The 14,601-nt window shown below is 43.6% G+C and overlaps 2 protein-coding genes across 4 annotated transcripts in view; one reads left to right on the top strand and one right to left on the bottom strand.

Moving 5' to 3' along the window:
• Positions 1-1,895, top strand: part of ALDH9A1 (aldehyde dehydrogenase 9 family, member A1) — a 40,362-nt gene extending 38,467 nt beyond the window's left edge. Inside the window, exon 12 of the mRNA XM_011979969.1 lies at positions 943-1,895. Within this exon, the coding sequence (XP_011835359.1) occupies positions 943-1,057 (115 nt within the window). The 3' untranslated portion in view covers positions 1,058-1,895. The remainder of the gene's footprint in view (positions 1-942) is intronic.
• Positions 1,896-2,319: 424 nt separating this feature from the next.
• MGST3 (microsomal glutathione S-transferase 3) lies at positions 2,320-14,533 on the bottom strand. 3 transcript variants are annotated; one of them, XM_011979887.1, is made up of 5 exons: positions 14,318-14,531; positions 13,198-13,271; positions 12,242-12,299; positions 9,870-9,942; positions 2,320-2,684 (listed from the first exon to the last, which is right to left on the bottom strand). In XM_011979887.1, exons 1-5 carry the CDS (start codon positions 14,432-14,434, stop codon positions 2,623-2,625), a joined length of 384 nt encoding a protein of 127 aa, XP_011835277.1. In that variant the 5' UTR covers positions 14,435-14,531; the 3' UTR covers positions 2,320-2,622. The 3 variants fall into 3 exon arrangements, with proteins under 3 accessions (XP_011835277.1, XP_011835276.1, XP_011835275.1); XM_011979886.1 differs by lacking the exon at positions 2,320-2,684 and adding an exon at positions 8,607-8,861 and having other exon boundaries at positions 14,318-14,533; XM_011979885.1 differs by lacking the exon at positions 2,320-2,684 and adding an exon at positions 8,607-8,861 and having other exon boundaries at positions 9,870-9,935.
• Between the last annotated feature and the right edge of the window lie 68 nt (positions 14,534-14,601).

Here is a 14,601-nt window from a genome sequence, read left to right as displayed (position 1 = left end):
TCGTACATACAGGCACAAGTGCAGGTGGGAACCAAGGTGCCATCTTAACAACATGTAACATATAACGTTATATGTTAAGTTTCTGATAGTCCCTCAGTGCAGGGAATTATTTGTTTGGAATCAGCAGCTTAGGCCTTTGGAGGGCCTCCTAACTTTCCCTTTCCTTTGGACCAGACCATGCTGTGTCGAATGAGAGAGCGAGAAAGATGACCAGACGTGCAGAGCAGCACCGGGCCTACAGGCCTGACCAGCTGTGTGCTGAGGGGATGTGGAAAGCAACAAAACACAGAGCGAGGTCTTCCCAGGACCTTTGTGTGTGATACCATTTGAGTGGTGCTCCCTGGAAATACACATATTTGGGACCTCAGCCTTGCCCTTAGAAGGCAGAGCCTGCCTAAGTCCAGCGCAGGGTGTACAGGCAGGGCCAAGGGTGGGATACTACCCTTTTAGCACAGTAACCTCATCCACTAGTAATTAGGCAGTGTCTTGGACTCTGAGTAATCAGAGGGACCTTCAGTGCCCCCTCCCCAACATGAGTGGGTAGGTTAAGTTACTAGTTTGCTCCTACAGGTATATAAGAAATGGTGAATAAACCTATTGTGTAGAGTTAAGTTTTAAATTAGCATCAGTTTTCAAGGGTGTCAGGTTGATTGTTGTAGAGATTGCCTTTAACACTTGATACAAAATCTCAGCATTTTTCAGACCTCAACCCAGAACAGTAGATACCTGAAATTAAGATTCATATTGGTAAGAAAGAAAACCTGTATATTTCCCTGTCCCCATCCCCAAAGGCCAGTGGGTCATTTTCCCCATGCCTAACTCCATTCATAGCTAATATGTGGATTGAGGACTTTATTCCAAAACACTTAGGTTCTATATTCTTCCTTAGCCCTTTGAAGATCATTGTGACTTTTCAGACTATTGTAGTGATGGCTCAACCTGACCGCTTCTCCTCCTTTCAGGATTTGGCAGAGAGAACGGCCGTGTGACAATTGAATATTATTCACAACTGAAGACTGTGTGTGTGGAGATGGGTGATGTGGAATCTGCTTTTTGAAAACCTGCAGTGAAACCTACTGACATGGCCAGGCTGTGGAACGATGCGAATTGGCCCTGTTTACAGAGGCAGTACAACTGAATGTTATTTTTAAATTCAGAATTTTGGCATTCAGGATAAGAGAATGGTTCATGTTACTCTTTCTCTGTCCATCAGCTTCGTCACTGAAAATGTGCATTAAGTGCCTTGTAGATAGTAATCAAGAAAGTTGGCATTCTCCTCAAAGTATATTTTTGTGAAATCTTTTAAGAGCCAGTAACATACTTCTAGAGAGCAGGAAACGGGACTGGGATAATACATCTTCCACACATTTGGCCCACTGACAATGTTAATTCTCTGGCGTATTTCAAAGAACTTGTTCCTGGCTGATCCAAGTGCAGTGGTATTTACAACTAATTGATCACAACCAGTTTCTAGATTTCTTTGTTCCTTCTCCATTCCCACTGCTTCACTTGACTAGTCTTGAAAAAAAACAACAACAACAACAAAAAAACCACCTTGTTCCTTTGTAGGTTCCTGGTAGAATCAATAGAGATGATTTCAGCTCATTGACTTTCTTTTAAGCTATATCCCCTTGTCATTTCATTGAGACAGCTGATAACCGGGATAGGGAGGGGATTAGATAATAGACGGGGTCAAATTCTGTGTGAATGTTAACTTGCCTAGTAAGCACTTTGTCTCTGTTCACTACTGCAATAGAGGAAACCTATCTCCCTATCTTGGGTCCTTGAACTACAGCCTGCTGTCTTACACCAGCAGAGCTACCCTTTAAATGTACAAATTATTTGTACGCTAATGTAATATGGTGAAATTAAAATAAATCACACTGCTAATTCTTTTTGCTTTCGTGTTTTAAAACTAAACATATCTTGAGGTTATAGGAGGACAGAGGATAGGGCTGATGTTAAAAGCACAGGGGCAGGGGGATTTGATCTTTGCAGTAAGAACAAAAGGACGGGTTTGGTTGCAGTGATGAACTTTTTATGGTCCAGGTAAACATTCAGGCTCCATGTGCATTCTCACCTGGATAAGCAGTGCCTGTCCCTGAAGAGTTGTCAGATCACTGTGGCTTTTCAGACTATTGCAGTCATGCCTCACTCTGCCCCCTTCTCTTCCTTTCAGGAGAAGAGTTTATAAATCATAGCTAATTTAGTAGTCAGAGATAAGGGATGCTTGTTGTCACTGGGCCTGGATCTAGTTATGTATTATGATGAGCAAGTACTGTAGTTTTAGAGCATAAGAACAACCAAATCAGCCTTTCTTGGTGTTTCTTTGCACAGAGGATACATATGTGATACTGGACAAAGCCAATAGCGTTATCTTACCCTGTGTCTGAGGGGATCCTGTGCACCTTAAGCAGTAGGAGCTGCCTGGAAGAAGATAAGTTTCTGATAGTCCCTCTAAAGCAAGCTTGTCCAGTCTGCAGCCCACGGTCCATATGCAGCCCGGGACAGCTTTGAATGCAGCCAAACACAAATTTGTAAACTTTCTTAAAACATGAGATTTTTTTTTTTTTTACGATTTTTTTTTTTTTCTTTTAGCTCATCGACTATCGTTAGTGTATTTTATGTGTGGCCCAAGACAGTTCTTCCAGTGTGGCCCAGGGAAGCCAAATGATTAGACACCTCTGCAAGAGAAAACAGCAGGGGAAAGGGAAGCAATATTTAAGTACTCACTGTGTTCCTACTGCTACACTCCTTCTCATTTATTACTCACACTAAGCCTAAGAAAGGGATTATCCCTGATTTTCAAATGAAGAAACAGATTTGGAGACATCTTGGTCCCAGGCAAGTGTGATATTTTATGCCTCTATATAAAATTATGTATCTTTTCATCCATGGTTCCTGGCTCATAACTCCCTTGGTATGGTTTTTTGTTATAATGTTGGGGCACTTCAGGCCTCAGAAAACAGAATGTCCCTCTCTGACCTTCTGTCCTCCTTTTCACCTGCCCAAGGCAGGGCTCCAATCTTCCACCACTTTTCTGATTACGGGTCCTAACACTCCCATTTCAGAAGGGGTCCTGCCTGCTGTCCTGCAGGAAAAAATGCCACACAGAGAAGCCAGGAATCTGAAGACAGGCCTTGCTGGGTTTCCCCACTCAGCCTCCTTTGTATTAGATCATACCCCTTTATCCAGTCACATTTCTACATGGTGTCCGTGTTTCAGTCATGCCTCTCTAATGAAGTCTAGGAGGCCCAAGAGGACAGGCTTCAGGGAGCTTCTGGAGAGCTGAACATGTGGGGGCTTACAGGAAGGTGAATAAGAACACGTGCAGGTGCCAGGAAGGTGGTGCACCCCAACTCCACGGGAACAGAGGCTCCTGTGCTTGGGAGCCTTCCAGACCTGGCTGTATGTATCCCTTCATTTAGTTGTTTATTTGTGTCCTTTAAAATACTTTTTTTTTCCCCCAGAAACAGGGTCTCACTCCATCACCCGGGGTCTCGCTCTGTCACGTCACCGAATGAAAGTACAGTGGTGTGATCATAGCTCACTGCAGCCTTGACCTTCCTGGGTTCAAGTGAACCTCCCACCTCTCAGCCTCCCCAGTAGCTGGGACTACAGGTGTGCGCCACCAGGCCTAGCTAATTTTTCTATTTTCTGTAGAGAAAGGGTTTCACCATGTTGCCCAGGCTGGTCTTGAACACCTGGGCTCAAGTGATTGTCCAACCTCGGCCTCCCAAAGCGCTGGGATTATGGGCATGAGCCACTGCACCTGGCCTAGGATATTCTTTGTAATAAACTAGTAAATGCATTTCTGAGTTCTGTGAGCCACTGTAGCAAATTAATCGAACCTCAACTTGAAGCCAGTCAGTCGAGTTCCAGAAGCTTGGACTTGCAGCTGGTTGGAGTCAGGGGCAGTCTTGGACTGAGCCCTCAACCTGTGGGATCTGATGCTATCTCCAGGTAGATAGTGAGAATTGAATTGGAGGATGCCCAGCTGGTGTCCACTGCAGAACTGATTTGCCTGCTTGGTGTGTGAACAGAAAACTCCAACATTTGGTCACAGAAGTCTTCTGTGTTGATTGTTGTATGAGAGCAGAGGAAAAACCATTTGTCTTCCACATCAGCAAGTCTGGAAGTTGGCAACTTCAAGCCAGGTGTGAGTCTCCAATTCCTGTGCTTTCTGCTACCCTCTCTGTTTCCTAGAACTGAACCCAGTATATGTTTCCTATGCTTGCTATAACAAATTACCGCCAACTTAGCAGCTTAAAACAACACAAATTTATTATCTTGCAGTTCTGGAAGTCAGAAATCCCAAAATGGTTTCACGTGGCCAAAACCAAGAAGTTGTCAGGGCCACACTCCTTGAAGAGGCCGTAGGAGAGAATCCTTTTCCAGCTTCTAGAGCGGCACTCCTTGTATTCCTTGGCTCGTATCCCCCTCCTCTTAGATGCCAGCAGCTTAGCATCTTCAGAACCTCTCCCTGCCCTTGCTGCCTTCTTCCCTGTGTAGTCAAACTTCCCTTTGCCTCCCTCTTAGAAGAACACTTAAAGGACATTTAGGGCCCACGCCTATAATCGCAACAGTTTGGGAGGCCAAGGTGGGAGAATTGTTTGAGGCTAGGAGTTTGAGACCAGCCTGGGCAACATAGTAAGACCCCATCTCTACAAATAAATTTTTAAAAAAGGAGTGTGGCAGCCCAAATGTGTAGTCACAGCTACGTGGGAGGCTGAGGCAGGAGGAACACTTGAGCCCAGGAGTTTGAGTTGCAGTGAGCTAGGATCATGCCTGACTACACTCAGCTTGGGCAACAGGGTGAGACCCTGTCTCCAAAAACAGAAATGAAGACTCTCATTTCCCTCTTCAGACCTATGAATTGGAATCTGCATTTTAACAAGATCCTTGGGTGACTCATAAGCACGAGTCTGCCAAGTACTGCTTTTAGAGCAATGGTTCTCCACTTTCACTGCACATTAGAATTGTCCAGTGAGAGCTCTGAAAATACCAAGAATCTCATTTAATTGATCTGGGCATCTGGATTTTTTTTTTTTTTTTTTTTTTTTATACTATATTAGTACCAGAATGATTTCATTCTCTGTAATGTTACATTTCAACTATTTACAAAAATATAGATGGAGTTTCACTCCTTTCGCTCTTGTTGCAACAGCACGATCGCGGCTCACTGCAACCTCCGCCTCCTGGATTCAAGCCTGGATTCAAGCAATTTTCCTGTCTCAGCCTCCCGATAGCTGGGATTACAGGCATGCGCCACCACACCTGGCTAATTTTGTATTTTTAGTAGAGACGGGGTTTTTCTAAGTTGGTCAGGCTGGTCTCAAACTCCCAACCTCAGGTGATCCACCTGCTTCGGCCTCCCAAAGTGCTGAGATTACAGGCATGAGCCACCACGCCTGGCCTGGATTCTTAAAAGGCACCCAGATGAGCTTAACAGGTAGCCAAGGTTGAAAAGTGCTGCTTTAAGAGCTGTACTATCCGAGTATAGTAGCCGTAGCCATATGCATCTGCTTAAATCTAAAAATTCAACTCATCAGTTGCTGTAACCACACTGAGCTCAGCCACACATGGGTAGGGATTACACTTTATTGGACAGTGCCGACAGAATATTTCCATCATGTCAGAAGGTTCTGTTGGATAGTGCTGTTTAAGAGGAAAGGAACTGAGAGACTACTCAGTTTTTTATTAAGTTAGGAGAGCATCTTTGGAGGCGAGTGTTACTAGGGATGAAACAGAAAACTGGGCAAACTCTGTGGGTCCTTAGAACATAAAGAAGATAACCTGGTTGCTGACTTTTGCTGAACGAGCTACACCAGCAGGTGGCTCTCGTGCTTCCTACCACAATTTGCGTGGCTACAAGACCCCTGGTAGGCACTGTGCATGCATTACCGTTTGATCCTCACGAACTTTATATGGTAAGTATTTTCATTATCTCCAACTTACAGCTGTGTAAGCTGAGGCTTAGGCTAATAAGCTTGCCCAAGGGCACACAGGCACCTGAAGGTGGGAATACTTAAGGTTCACTATGGCTCAATTAGGCATTTATAGGCTGGCATGGCTGTCTGATTTTCATCTAGCAAAACTCAGCATGTGTTTCCCTTATACACATAAATGGACTGTTTGGAATGTACACTGCCAATAGATTAGTAGTTAATGGTAGAAATACTTATGCCAAGTTTTTCCCCACAAGACAAGGGACTAGCTTGTAAGAGTTATTCTCTAAGCAGTCTTTACCAACTGGATTCTGCCAAGCCCTAGGGTTCCCTGGAAGTGCAGTGAGTGGGGAAGTAGGGCACTGAAAGGCAGAGCTCTCAGTTCTGCACTTTAACCACAGCGCCCTTTATGTACTGAGCTTCCTTACAAAACTCCGTCTGAGTCCAGTGTGCAACAGCAAAATGACAAACTGGGATCACATTACAGACGCTCGACTTATGATGGGGCTACATCCTGAGAAACCCAACACACATTGCAAATATTGTAAGTTGAAATTGCATTTAATACACCTAACCTACCGAACATCGTAGCTTAGCCTAGTGACCTTAAACATGCTCTGAACTCTTACATTAGCCAACAGTTGAGCAAAATCATCTGACACAAAGCTTCTTTTATAATGAAGTGTTGAATATCTCATATAACTTATTGGATACTGAAAGTCAAAAACAGAATGTATTGGTACTCAAAGTATGATTTCTACTGAATGAGTATTGCTTTTTTTTTTTTTTTTTGAGACAGTCTTGCTCTGTCACTCATGCTGGAGTGCAGTGGTGTGATCTCGGCTCACTGCACATTCTGCCTCCTGGGTTCAAGTGATTCTCCTGTCTCAGCCTCCCAAGTTGCTGAGATTACAGGTGCGCACCATCACACCTGGCTAATTTTTGTATCTTTAGTAGAGATGGGGTTTCATCATTTTGGCCAGGCTGGTCTCTGACCTCAGGTGATCTGCCCGCCTTGGCCTCCCAAAGAGTTGGAATTACAGGCATGAGCCATCATGCCCAGCCTGAGTCTTGCTTTTGCACCATCATATTAAAAAATTGTTAAGTCGAACTGTCAGAAGTTGGGGACCATCTGTAGTTTGAAAATTATACCCTGTTAAGACTTTTAAAGGTGAAAAGCCAGCTTCATCTCCAGATCTTCCCTGCCCTGCTTCACTGATGCCTGCTATTCTTTGTGCAGTGAGAAAGGAAACCTCGGCAAGTTCTCTGAGCTCTCTAAATGTGTTTCTTACGAAGCAAAAACCAAAACCCTGTCTTATTGTAAATTCTCAATTACATCATTTTTTCAAGCCAGGACCAAAAATCCCTACCATTCATCATCACCAGCATTTCATAAAGAACATTTTAATGTAAAAAATACAAGTAAAAGCTTTATGAAAAACAGTCATCATTTTCCTTATTTTACTCTCCACTGGTGAAACTTTCTCATGAACTAACACTGGAGTGTGTGCTGGTCTGGTCCAGCCTCCTCATCAAATGCCCCAAGGGCTCCAGGTGGCCATTTGGCCAAGGCTGACCATCTTCAATGGCTGGCCATGGCATTCCATCCTTAAATGCTTCGTCTTTGGAGCTTAAGCAATAAACTGGTACAATGGAAAATGCATGGATTTTAGAGTCAGGACTGGGTTCAAATACTGTCTCATCCTCACAGGCTATTGAGCATTTGAAAAAGCACTAGTGCAACTGAAGAACTGCTCTTTTATTTACATTTTATCAATTTAAATTTAGATGGCCACATGTGGCCAATCGGGCAGCACAGGTCTAGACACTATATTTCCTTTTAAGGTAGTTTATGGCCACATCAGTGTTTTGGAGTAACTATCTTATACTGCCAACTTGGCAGTGTTCTCTAAACCAGCTGAAATCTTCTAAGTCTTCCTCATTTGTACCTAGGCAGTCAGATCTTTATTTCCAAATGTAGAAAGTTACATTCATCTCTGTTAAGTTTCATCTTAGTCTACTGCTTCAGTTTTTAAGCAACAGAAACAATCTTTAATAGAAACTTAATTTGTATTTATTTGAGATAGGGTCTTGCTCTGTCACCCATGCTGGAGTGCAGCAGTGTGATCATAACTCACTGTAGCCTTGACATCCTGGGCTCAAGTGATCCTCCCACCTTAGCCTCCCAAGTAGCTGGGACTACAGACATGTGCCATCATGCCTGCCTAACTCTTGTATTTTTTTTTTTTTTTTTGTAGAGCTGAAGTTTTGCCATGTTGCCCAGGCTGATCTTGAACTTTTGGGCTCAAGCGTTCCTTTGGCCTCCGCCTCCTTTCAAAGTGCTGGGATTGCAGGAGTGAGCCACTGTCACAGCTGAGATTTTTTTAAAAAGATCTTTACTGTTATCCTAAGTATCTGTAGCAAGTGATAATAGCATATCCTGAGAGCTAAAATATTTTTCTTTAATTTTTCACCACTGTGGCATGACTATACATACATCACTAAAATCAGACTTTTTCTCAACCTCACATACTACAGAAACATGTGCTGGAAGGATGAGGAGAGGGTGCACTGCTTGTGGCTCCTCTCTCATCTAGTAGAACTAGCTACTGATTTCAGATACAGACTCAAATGGAAATGAGTGGTAAGAGTCAGGAGTTTTAGGTATGAGGCTGACGCCAGGTAAGTTTTTATTATATTTAGAAAAAAAAAATGTAACTGGAAATAAAGGTAAGTCATTTAAAATGAATAAGAGTTTTTAAACCCCTAAAATTCTTTAATGGCAGCATTTGGATCCACTGCCCAAGCCACTTTTAACCCAACCAAGATGCTGGAAAGCAGAGCACACGGTTGTGCCCACCAAGCCCAGGAGGGCGATGGACCCCAGGGCTCCTCGACTACGTTTGCTGGGTTCTGAAAAAGAAGAAAGAACAAGTTACAGGAGTGCTCCAGAATTACGACGCTTTCAACATTCGCAAGTCATTCTGTCATGGCATCTGAGGTTGTACATTAGACAAACTGGCCTTAGGAGGTTAACTAACTCTTTTGCCTGAAGCTGTTGGCAAGTCAGATACCACATGCCAAGTAATGTGCCACAGTAGTATTGCCTGGATCTTAGAAAATTATGGGATAATAATTACAGCAACTTTGCTCCAGGACCTTTGGAAGGAGTTGCCTCTGTTTCAAAGAAATACGGCCAAAAATGGCTTTTCCTCCTCCTTACTCAGATATAGGAGGTACAGTAATGATGAGGCTCTGGAGTTGAACTGCATGGATTTGATTCCTAGTTTACTAGTTTATGCTTAGTAGCTCTGTGACCTACAGCTTTAATCATGCTGAGTCCCAGTTTCCTAATTTGTAAAATGCAGTATCTATATTACAGAATTGTTGTAAGGTTAAATAACATATGCAAAGTTCTTATAGTGGTTGGCACATATAAAATGCTCAATAAAAGTAAGTTTTGTTACAATTGAAAAATAAAAAGAAAACAGACCTTTTACCTAAATATCAAGTGACTTCCCCTTTTCTCGAATTCCCAAGAAGAAAAATACAGTAGCATAGATTTTATTTTTTTTTTTTTTTGAGACAGGATCTTGCTCTGTCTCCCAGGCTGGAGTATAGTAGTGTAATCATGGCTCACAGCAGCCTGAAACTTCTGGGCTGAAGCAATCATTCCACCTCAGTCTCCCAAATAGCTGGAACTACAGGTGTGTACCACCAGATCCAGCTAATTTTTGTATTTTTTGTAGAGACAGGGTTTCACCACATTGCAGAGGCTGGTATCCAACTCCTGAGCTCAAACAATCTGCCTGCCTTGGCCTCCCAAAGTGCTGGGATTACAGGTGTAAGCCACTGTGCCTGGCCAGCATAGGATTTAAAATTTAGAATTTGTTTCCTTGGCAAATGTCAATATATACTAACCTCCTGTGTAATAGCCATAAGCATAAAGAACTCGTCCAACAATCCAGGCCAAGCCCAGGCCGGAAGCTATACGCTAAGAAAAAAGGGCTACATTAGTATTTGCATGAAACAAACAAGCAAACCTTTATTAACATCTAGGGTTGATTACACAATACGTTAGCAAAAAGTTAGTAATTTCATGGTTTGGCTAACCACTCCCCACCCAAACTAGGTAGAATTAACTTAGTTTCAGTCAGGAAAATAAAATATCTGTGATTCTTCTATGACTGGCTTGGCTTGTGGACCTCAGAGATGAGTACTGGCCTTCTCCTAGACAGGTGGGATGGAAGGAATCCCCCCACTTGCCCTGGGCATCTTGGGGAACTTGTGCTAGAGCAAGAGAAGGACATGTGGGCCAGGCGGTCTCAGGGCAAGCCAGAAAAGGGAACTGCCCCAAAGTCAGGACTAGGGGAAATGCCGTTTTCTCAAATGGGCCTCTGAGCATGAGACTGACTGAAGACTCAGCTGCTGTTCTATGTAAAGTCAGTCACTGGCAGGGATGGGTGCAGGTGGTTCTGCAGGCTACACTAGGGGTGTAGCTCCACTAGAAAGAGGGGGAGAGCTTCTTGTATTGTGAACCCCAGAACACATGGTCTTCGAGAGAAAAGTCTTCCTGTTTCCAATGCCCTTGAGCAGAGAGAATAAAAACTTAGATGAAAAATCCATGAGCAGAGGGAATAAAAACTTAGATGAAAAATCCATCCCTTTGGCTGCCATGCTGGGGTGACTTCTTTGGTTAAGAAAAGCAAGGAGAGAACACAGAAGAGAGCGTGTGAGAAGGCCGCCTTCCCCAGTGTCTTTCCCACTCAGCAGTGCTACTGGTAGGGAAAAGGTTACTGCATCCGGGTCTTTGTTTGTTTGAGTTGACTTTGGGTAACGTTAAATTTTATCAGCAGGAGGGTGAAACAAATGAAAACAAACGCCAGTCCCTCAAGTCACGATGTAGCAGCTCTAGCCTCTGCCGGGCCCTTCTTTACTGTAATGTTGCCTAATGACTGGCAACCTAGGAACAATTGTTAGGTGCTTGTCCCCAGACTAGCTGTTATTTTTCAGAACGACCCACAAGGAATGGGGTCCAGGGATGTGAGCTAGGAATGGGGATGGAGTGGGGATACCAAATGAGGCCTAATCTAGAGACCTGGGCTATTCAGATCAGCTTGTCTAGTCACTTGCTAGGAATGGGGGTCTTGAGAGGCACCAGAAAGATACCCTTTCCTAAGAGACACAAGAGCAGTAGATGTTTCTTTGAAAAAAAATGCAGGCCTTCAAGGTCATGAGCAGTAGATGTGGCACTCTGGCAGCTTTTTAACAAAAGTACCAGGCATTCAGGTGTGGACCAGATGGTTAGGAAAGGCTTAGCACCAGAAGTCTGAAGGGCCACCACTCTGGTCAGGACTCAATTTCAGGAGATAATCTGGCCTCGGAAAAGGGAACACTTCTGTCCAAGACAAGACCCAAATGACAATTAATTAGAGGCAGATAAACGTGCTTTATTTAGATATGTTTAAGTGCAGACTACATCTCCAGCCCACAGGGCTATCTATACTGCAGAGGCCTGCAAGGCCCTGGTGATCTGCCTCCTCACCCCTCTGCCCTCTGTTGCTGACCCTCTCCTGGCTCCACTGGCTTCTCACTGCTCACCAAACAAACCAGACAGGTGCCTGCCTCGGGCCTTGCTTGTCTTCTGGCTGGAGGTTGGGAGACACGTGCAGCACCTGCTCCCTCACCTCCTTTTACACTTGCTTAACTATCATCTCAGCAAAGCCCCCCTCCCTGACCACCCTATTCAAAATTATCCCACTCCACACCCCCTTTCCACCTTTGCTGCTTTGTTTTCTTCTCTGCACTCACCACCTCCTAACACATGATGTCATTTACTTAGGTTTTGCTTTTTGTCTGCGACCACCCCATCCCCTACAACAAAAAGGCAAGCTCTACGAAACCAGGGGTCTTTGTCTACTTTGATCACTGCTTTACCCCAGGTGGTGAGTGACAGTTTGCTGTGTGAATGAATTAATACAACAAATGAACTCTTATAGACATGAAACTTAGAACCAGACAGACCTGGGTTCAAATTCTAATCCTTCTACTCTGTAGCTATTTGACCTCGTGAAGTTTAAATAGTATCTGAGAGGCTTTACCTTATCTGTAAAATATGAGGAAAATCCCACCTACTTTAAAGAACTCTGTAAGAAATAATTGAATAAAATCCTTTTAAATATACGGTGCCTAGACACTGAAGATATTCATTGCATGTTTATTTCCTCCTTCTGTCCCCGATAATAGCTCAGTGAACTACATCCAAACAGATGAACACCTCCTGGAAAACTTACCGGGTGGTAAACACCTCCAACAGCTAGAAAAAATAAGAAGGGAGGATACACTTCCAACCTGGAATTGACAGAAAGAAACTTTTAAAAAGTGCCCTTTTTAAGTATGCCTGTGTAGAATTATGAATCTTTTTTTTTTTTTTTTTTTTAAGAAAAGACGGAGTCTCTCTGTCGCCCAGGCTGGAGTGCAGTGGCGCAATCTTGGCTCACTGCAACCTCCGCCTCCCGGGTTCAAGTGATTCTCGTGCCTCAGCTTCCTGAGTAGCCGGGATTACAAGTGCCTGCCACCACGCCTGGCTAAGTTTTGTAGAGATGGGGTTTTCCCATGCTGGCCAAGCTGGTCTCCAACTCCTGACCTCAAGTGATCCACCCACCTCAGCCTCCCAAAGTGCTGGGATTACAGATGTGAGCCCACCTCACCCGGCCAGCACTATGAATCTTTACATCTTCCTTGCCAAGTTAGACACTTGGGGGCAAAAATAAACATTGACTGCAGGGCGAAGACCTGGTCACTAACATCCACCCTCCTTTGCTCCGCATGGGATTAGAGGTCACTTGGAACATGCTGAGTAAAAGGACCTCACATCTAACCAATGGAAGTGGAAGGTCCTGGTGAGTCACAGTGGGTTTCCTTACAGCATTCAAAACCTCTTTACTCCCTAGGCCTGGGAGAGTCAACATCAGTTTAGATGGGTCATGCTGCAAAACTGTAGCAGGTAATGCAACCATGAAGACACTTTTTGAAAAGAATATCCAGAAATCCCACCATTCCAACCACTCTTCAGTTTGCTTAATAGTCAATGTGTTCACATACATAATTTTTGAAGACTTTTAATGAGGTGCCCATGATTATCACCGTCACTATGACTCAGCAGATACAGCGCACTAAGGGCTGAGGTGTTAGACGGAAAACACCCACTCTGCAGATGTCTTTGGTGCCCGGCAGGGCCGACACTCACGTGTTCTGGTGGGCTCGCTGAATGCAGTTGAAGAGGTGCCCATTTTCAGGGTCCGTGCTGTACATGGTAGGATACTGTCACAACAAAGCACATACTGATTAGATGGTCAAGAGTAGCATTCAGTGTTGAAAGTTAAAATCAACCTTAAAAATAATATATTCCAAAGTATCTTCTTTCACACCCTTGATAGATGACCATTCGATTTCTGCTTATTTACAGTGACAAGGGTCTCAATTCTCAGACACAGATTCAATGTTTCTATTAAATATCCAGGAATAAGAATGTATGTCTGCGCTGTAGCCGCACAAGGGAAAGAGGCAGCTTTGTGCCGAACTCTGCTTTTCATTGACGTTAAGCATCAACGGTGGATTTCAGATGCATTACAAAGATACCGTAGGGAAATAAAGCCTTCCTAAGAGTCATCAAATACCACATCCTTTTAAGATTTCCCTTAATAGAAGAACAGAAATTGAGTGTGTGAGAATCTTAATGGAAGTGTCCATTGGAAGGAAAAAAAAAAAAAGAAACTAAATATAAAAACTTAAAAAAAGCTCTAGTAAGGGAGTTTAATTATTAAGTTGCTAAACAGAAACAGACATTTAAAATTGCTCACCAGGGACAACCTTAGTAATTATCCCTTGTACATCACCTAAAACTAAAGGAAGTATTTAATAGACCACCTTCCTATGTCTAAGTCCAGGCTAATCTCAACACCACATACCTCTTTTCTACTTGGAAAACAGGAAAATCATCTTACAACATCATTTTTAAAGTGGCACACCATGAAACAATGTTGCTATTTAACCCACTGTAGAAAATACAGTGGCTCTTCCTAGCAAATAGCTCCAGCCAAAAGTGTACTATTGGAATCCCAGCATACCTGGTCTTTCTACAGAAGAGACAAAGTCAAACAAGATGGAAACTACTCCCTAGCAGGGCCCCATATTTCTTGCCTCTTTCCCACCACGAAGAAGCAGAATCGCTAATAGACCCAGTCCTGAAACTGCCACTTTTCACAACTAACTCCTTGCCTCTCCCTCCATGGCTGAAAACAAGTTCTTGGCTAAGCCTGTGGCCCCCAGACAAACCTACAAGGGTACCAGCTTGTGTTCCCACTTACCTCCACTTTGTACTTCTTGCGGGCCTTGGAAACATTGATGGCTAGGTGGGCCACCATTATAAAGCTGGCAGCACCAGTTAGAAGCACAAAACCATATTCCTTAGAGAGGACAGCCATCTTGCGTCTGTGGAAGAAAGAACATGTTGGGACAGCCCCCAGCACTGTGGCTATTTCATGGTGTGAAGCCTTAGGGAGCAGGATGCTTTATTAATGGGAAATGCATAAATAGAGACCAAAAAAAGGTGTGAGTCAATCTGATGTTTCTAAGAAGTCATCAGAGACAG

This window comes from Mandrillus leucophaeus, unplaced genomic scaffold, assembly GCF_000951045.1.
Source record: "Mandrillus leucophaeus isolate KB7577 unplaced genomic scaffold, Mleu.le_1.0 Scaffold207, whole genome shotgun sequence".
NCBI lineage: Eukaryota > Metazoa > Chordata > Mammalia > Primates > Cercopithecidae > Mandrillus > Mandrillus leucophaeus.
This window is presented reverse-complemented; position numbering and strand designations above follow the sequence as displayed.